Source organism: Trachurus trachurus (assembly GCF_905171665.1).
Source record: "Trachurus trachurus genome assembly, chromosome: 11".
NCBI classification, from domain to species: domain Eukaryota; kingdom Metazoa; phylum Chordata; class Actinopteri; order Carangiformes; family Carangidae; genus Trachurus; species Trachurus trachurus.
In genome coordinates this window covers 20,776,272-20,782,271 of record NC_139904.1, presented here as the reverse complement: position 1 = coordinate 20,782,271, position 6,000 = coordinate 20,776,272, and the positions used below count along the sequence as shown (strand labels likewise).

At 44.0% G+C, this 6,000-nt stretch overlaps 1 protein-coding gene across 2 annotated transcripts in view; it reads left to right on the top strand.

The window, feature by feature from the left end:
- The first annotated feature begins 1,105 nt into the window (after positions 1-1,105).
- fhod3a (formin homology 2 domain containing 3a) overlaps positions 1,106-6,000 on the top strand; it is a 56,495-nt gene continuing 51,600 nt past the window's right edge. For both annotated transcript variants that reach the window (XM_083982227.1, XM_083982226.1), the window contains exon 1: positions 1,106-1,645. In XM_083982227.1, coding sequence (XP_083838353.1) covers positions 1,481-1,645 — 165 coding nt within the window. In that variant the 5' untranslated portion in view covers positions 1,106-1,480. The remainder of the gene's footprint in view (positions 1,646-6,000) is intronic.

Sequence of the window (6,000 nt, the reverse complement as noted above, 5' to 3'; positions counted from 1 at the left end):
AGGGAAAAATGGGAGAAACCTCAGGGTGAGCAACAGAGGAGGGATCCCTCACCCAGGACGGGCAGATGTGCAATAGATGTTGTATACAGACAAGAAAACAGTTTATAACACAGAATATGAAAAACATAGAAATGTTAACAAGAGCTGATGGAGGCAGCTTCTGGTGGGAGAAAAGAGAAAAGGCATGAGGGCAGGCCAGCTTAATGGGAGGACTATCCCAAGCTACAGTATCTTACAAGGCACTGTCCTTACCATTTGGGGCTTTAGTGAGACATTTTGATGTGGGGATCAAACCATGATTTGCATGATAAAGATTAAAGAGCTTATCGCAGAGCTCTGTGGTGTGATTAATTACATTTGTTGTCCTTTTAATATTTTTCCATAATCACTGCATAGTTTACTGATTATCATCACCTACAGCAGCCTGGGCCACTTTACTGTATTATTCCTGTATTGCCACATAGGAACTGGAAGTGTATCCACCTATTATTATTATGCAATTATTTGATATGTTGTAGAGAAATAATCTAAGTTAGTATAAACTGGACATGAAAGTCTTTGCATGTCACATTTTTGGCCACAAGATGTCAGCATTGGGCAAAATTGTGCTCTAAAACTCTTACCAAATATAGCTTCTTGTACCGGCCTACTCTTCCCAGTAAAAGTAAAATGAGGCTGCAGTGTCTCTTCTACTGGATAATGAACTTATAAAACATCTGTCTCACTATAGTTGCTTGTATTTCACCTCCTTATTGTAGTAGGCAGTTTGTTTATGAGGTAGCTTAATAGCCTACTGCCTAAGTTATAAAGCAGCTTAAGAATATATTCACCTTGTTGTTTTCTTCTTCATGGCAAATTTAACGTGTGATTTTTATTTGTCTAGTCTTTCATGTTGGAATAATAGCCCACTGAGGCTAACTTTTTTTTAACATGTGTTGGCCTCAAAATATTATTTGAAATAAATAAGAAGGCTCAGTTCATTCTTATAGGAAGCCACTGCTAAGCCGGGGACATAGATCTGAAGGGAGGGGGGAGGAGGGATGTGAAGCAGAGGGGAAAATAGATATGGTGGGGGGTGGGGGGTGGATTTACCAGGACTCAGACAGACAGCAGACCGGCTGTCCCAAGCTGCGCTGATCCTTCACTCTCCGGCACCAAGCTGGAGTCCGCCCGCCCGCTGCCTCCCCCCCTTATCACCGGCCACCTGCCCCTCCGAGAATAACACAGCGGCACCAAAAAGCTCCGTGGCGCGCACAAACCAAAGCAAGGAGGCGAGGCAAGATACTGACCGGCTCCCTGTGCCATCATTTTCGGCATCCAAGCCCGACCAACAACCACCCGTCCTGCAGAGGACAGGCTGCGCACAGGGCGCACTTAGCGACCCGGGTTTGTTGTCGTTACCAGGAGAGGGACGCTCAGCGAACAGAGAGTCTGTGCACACCGGGCTGCCCCTCAGAGGAGACACTTGCATGGATGCACCATGGCCACGTTTGTCTGCAGGGTTCAGTTTTTAGATGACACCGATCCGTTCAACAGTACTAATTTCCCAGAGCCGACGAGACCACCACTGTACACCTTCAGAGAGGATATCCCACTCATCAACCAGTTAGCAGGCGTCCACCGGCTCCTCAAAGCCCCTCACAAGGTAGGATCACAAATTCCGTCCTAGAAGTGACTTTATGAAAATATTTGATTGCCTATAGAGAGGTTTACTAGGCTATATGAAATTTATAGTAAATTATCAGACCAAAATGTATTTAAAAACAATAGAAAATCAAAGGCTTGAAGAGAAATCTCATGTTTGGATTCAAACACACACATTGATTCTTGGGAACACATCCTGAGGTTGTTTTGCAACCTTTAGGGCTGCTGTTTTTCACTTCAAGCCAACTGCAAATAAACTTCCATACCCACCATTCACAGGCTATTTTGAGAACACATGCAAATAGGAGTGATTGGCTCTCCAGGCTGTGGACTGAAACAAGGTTGCAAATATTTGCCTCACAGCCCCCAGCAACACAAAACACTTCAACTGTAAATAATCCATCATTTTATCCCACTGGATCTCACCATTACCCAGTTAAGGGATGCCAGATATTGTTGCAAGTGAAGTGAATCAACAATTTTTTTTTACAACTGGGTTATTTTACACTCCGCTTAGCATGTTACAGTTACAGGTGGTTGGAAAGGTATAACTGCCACTGCAAACAAGCAATTTGGTGGGAAGTGTCAGATTAAGATAAGTGTGTGAACCAGAGAAAACGTGTGATGGAGAGAGTCCACTGTTAGTGATAAAGCAATCAAAAAAAACAACAACACATTCCTTACTGACAGGTTGACTCAGAAACACAGACACACCTACAGAGGCCTGACATGTCAAGCAGATACTGTATGTGACCGTATTTTTTATTCTTCATTTGAAATGAGATGGTCCACAATTCAAGTAGGAAACGTGGATTGAACAGTTGAAAATAAAAGTGAGACAGAGGAAGGGGAGGGAGTTGGACTGCTGGCACACAACTCAATGACAGCAAATCAGTGTGTTCAACGGCAGAGTGGTTTTCCAGACCGGGTCGATCTTTTGCTGCCCCATCTTTAAAAGCCACAAAACAAATGAAAAATGGCCCACAGCACAGAAATGCTTATGATTACAACCTATACAAGGACAGATGGCACAGCTTGCGTCCGTGTTTGCAATTTTACTCACATCAGGAGGATGGCTGTGAGCAGTGGCAACTGCATATTGCACTTAGATTATAGGGATGGAACTGAAGTGCTAAAAGGTGGTGCTTACAGAAAGGCTTGAGCGTTCTCCTGCAGGAAAACGTGCTCAGCTTTGTCTTTTCTTTGAATATCTTGAGCTATTTCTTAGTCTTTATATGCTAAAACACTCTTCCTCCCTTTTTTGTCTTAGCCTCCTCTGCTTCTCTCTCAGAAAAGGTCCACTGTATTATTATGTTGTGATGGTAGAGCTCTGTGTATGGCTGGCTGGGCTGCATGTATGTAAGTATAGGTCACTTGTCCCAGAATTCCTGCGGCCGGGGCCTGGATCCCTGCGACACTTTGTTCTCCTCACTTTGGCTGCTGTGGTTTTCCTGACCTCTTCCTCCATCTCCTTTTCCACCTCTCTGACCAAGCACCCATTTGCACATTCAAACACAAACACTCATAAACACACACATGAGGATGCATGAGATGTGTCATTTTGTCCCAACTGCTGAACAAAGAAGTTTCCTTTTGATTCTCACAGAGGAGAGACAGGCACTAGCTTTAAATAAATAACCTAAAATAATAAAAAGTTTGAAACATTTATCCCAAAATGTAGAAATAAGTGAGTGTAGTTAAGCATCAAGATAAATTACCCTCACAAAATTGTTAAGCTCAGTGCAGAAGCTTCACCATCAGTCAAGCAGCTCCAGTTTTGTAAAGAAAAACTCCCGTTCCCATCAAAGAACAACAAAGCCCAGACTTCACAGCGTAACTTTTATGTCATTACCAAAGGGTTTCCATTAAAGAAACATTGGGGGATTTAATAGCTGTGTAGAACACGCCCTCCCCCACGCTCTTCAAAGAGCCCGATCCTCTGCAGCTCTGATTCTGACACACAAAAAAAGTTCTTAAAAACTCATCGTCTAAGTTACGTAAGGGCATCGTTAACTGTCGGCCCACTGTGATCGCCAGCAGGCTCAGTGTTGTTTTAACGTGGAGGCAATTAACCCCCCCCCCCTAACTTTTTCCCTTTGCTTTTGCTCTTCTGGGAGAATTTGATTAAATGAGTGTAAAGTATACTAGCCACTAAGTGTTTCCGTGGCCCGTCCTACAGCCTTGAGTGTGAAGAGTTAGCGGTTCCTTCTGGAGCCGCCTCTGTCCCGGGCTTCATCCAGCATGATGTGTTTTGTTATGTTATTACTCCTGTTACCCAAACAGAGTGTTTTAGGCAAGAGTCAGCCTTTGGAGAGGGAGCTGTTAACATAATGTTACAAAGTGGTCCACTCCAGGGTCACTTCTTGCTGCCCAAGAAGAATTTATATGATTGACTAATGTTTTGAGATAAAGAGGAGCAGCAAAAGAGGAGGTGAAAGTTAGATGTTTTCAAAAAGACAAGGAAAACCTCACTGAGAGAGGAAGGGGAAAGAGACACAGGTCAGTTGGGTGGAATATCACTGAAAATGCTGAATAACGTTGACAGATTGGGTCATACAATTTGGGGCAGTGGGACAAGGCATGATTAACCCCACCCACTGTCTCCGCCCCGCCTCTATTCAGTCAAACCTCAATCTGAGGTTTAACAACATTCTTACATGCCTTATTTACACGAGATGTGTGAACACCACCAGGCATTGTTTTGGGGTTCAGCATCTGGTGAAAGTGGGTTCAGGCTGTAGAGCTCTCACATCAGATTGCTTATGTTATTTGTCCCTTGTGATTAGTTCACTCAGGATGGAGATGTGCCTTCATGCATTAGATGGACAGGCAAAAAAAAAAAAAACCTTATTCATCATTCCCTTTGATGATTCCCACTTTTCCTCCTGTGGCACCACCATGAGGTCTGTGTTTTTGCCTTTGAGTGAAGTATCTCAGCAATTGTTTAATGGGATGCTATAAGATGTGGTGAATACATAAATGACCCCCTCTTCAGGATGAATTGATACTTTTTTCATTTCACACCTCATCACTTCAAAATGTCAGCTTCTCTATTTGCTTGGTTGCTCAGCTGTACTTCCTCTTTACTGCAAATCATAGGATGTTAGCATGCAAACATGCTAAACTAACAACAAAAATCATTACTTGAGGTCAACTAAATATACTGCCAGCTTCATGAAGACTCCCCCTACTCATTTCCTCTGAATTTTCCCTGTGCATGTTATGGTGTAGGTTGTAGATAATAAAATGAATCCAGCCCATACTTGGGCCGCAGCTTGTTTACATTCTGGCACAGTATGTCCAGTTGTCAGATGTGAGTTCCACATCTGGACCAGTTCCTACCAGCTGTCAGTCAAATAGTGGAGAATAACTGTCCGAATCTGCCCAGATGTGGAAGTAAGTGCAGGGCCAATGATCCAGGTGTTTGTGGGGCCAGCAGTTTCATTTTGCTATCTGGGTTCTTAAATTTGGGCTGCCAGGGGAAATGTTTTGACAGCACTTTAACTGTCTCAAATTTCAGTGAGGATGTATTCATTAGGTGTGTGTTTTGCTTTGTGGATTAGGAATTTGTCACAGGGGAGTTGATGTGGTCTGGGGAAGGGGAAACTGAAACATATCCCAAAGTCACTTCCTTTACTAATAGAGTGTGCTCATGGGATTGAAAGCATGAAAAATAGGTTAAAGTAGCACTTCAAGTTCATTGTAACACTTTGGCCGGTGCCCCCCCGCCCCCACCACAAACTTTCAGCCTCGCAGACACACCCACTGTTGAGCTCCTGTGTGCATGCTGCCTCAGAGCAGAGTAAATATAGCAAGGTTATATTTATGCTGTGAGTCCATCCGACAGTCCGTCTCTCTGTTTCCGAGTGAAAGGGAGGGACAGACAGAGAGCGGCAGCTGGTCTTGTGATCTGCAGTCTCTGCTGGTCAGTGAGTGTCGTCATGAAGCCCGGCTGGACGGCGTTTGGCAGTCTACCATACGCTGGGCTAGGTCAAACCCACCAATACCACTGAGGTGCTAAATGCTAGTTCAACTCATGACACTGATCTCACTCACCTATTCATACATCAGCAGCTTTACCACTGTGTTGTGAAGCTCAGATGGTTGTTGCAACATTATGATGTATGTTATTTTTTATTGGCTCTCTAGTCGCTGGGATGGCAGCTTGCACCTGCTATCAACTTGTGACTGTACTCATAAACATCATAGTGGTGTGCAGATATATTACTGTGCACCTGGTCTCAAACTCAGCAGGGTTTCTCATTACACAGCAGAGTGGGTCAATTCTGATATACGTATGCCGCTCTGCTGTGTTACCTTAGATCAGGCTAGCACAGATGGCCTGGGTGCAAGATT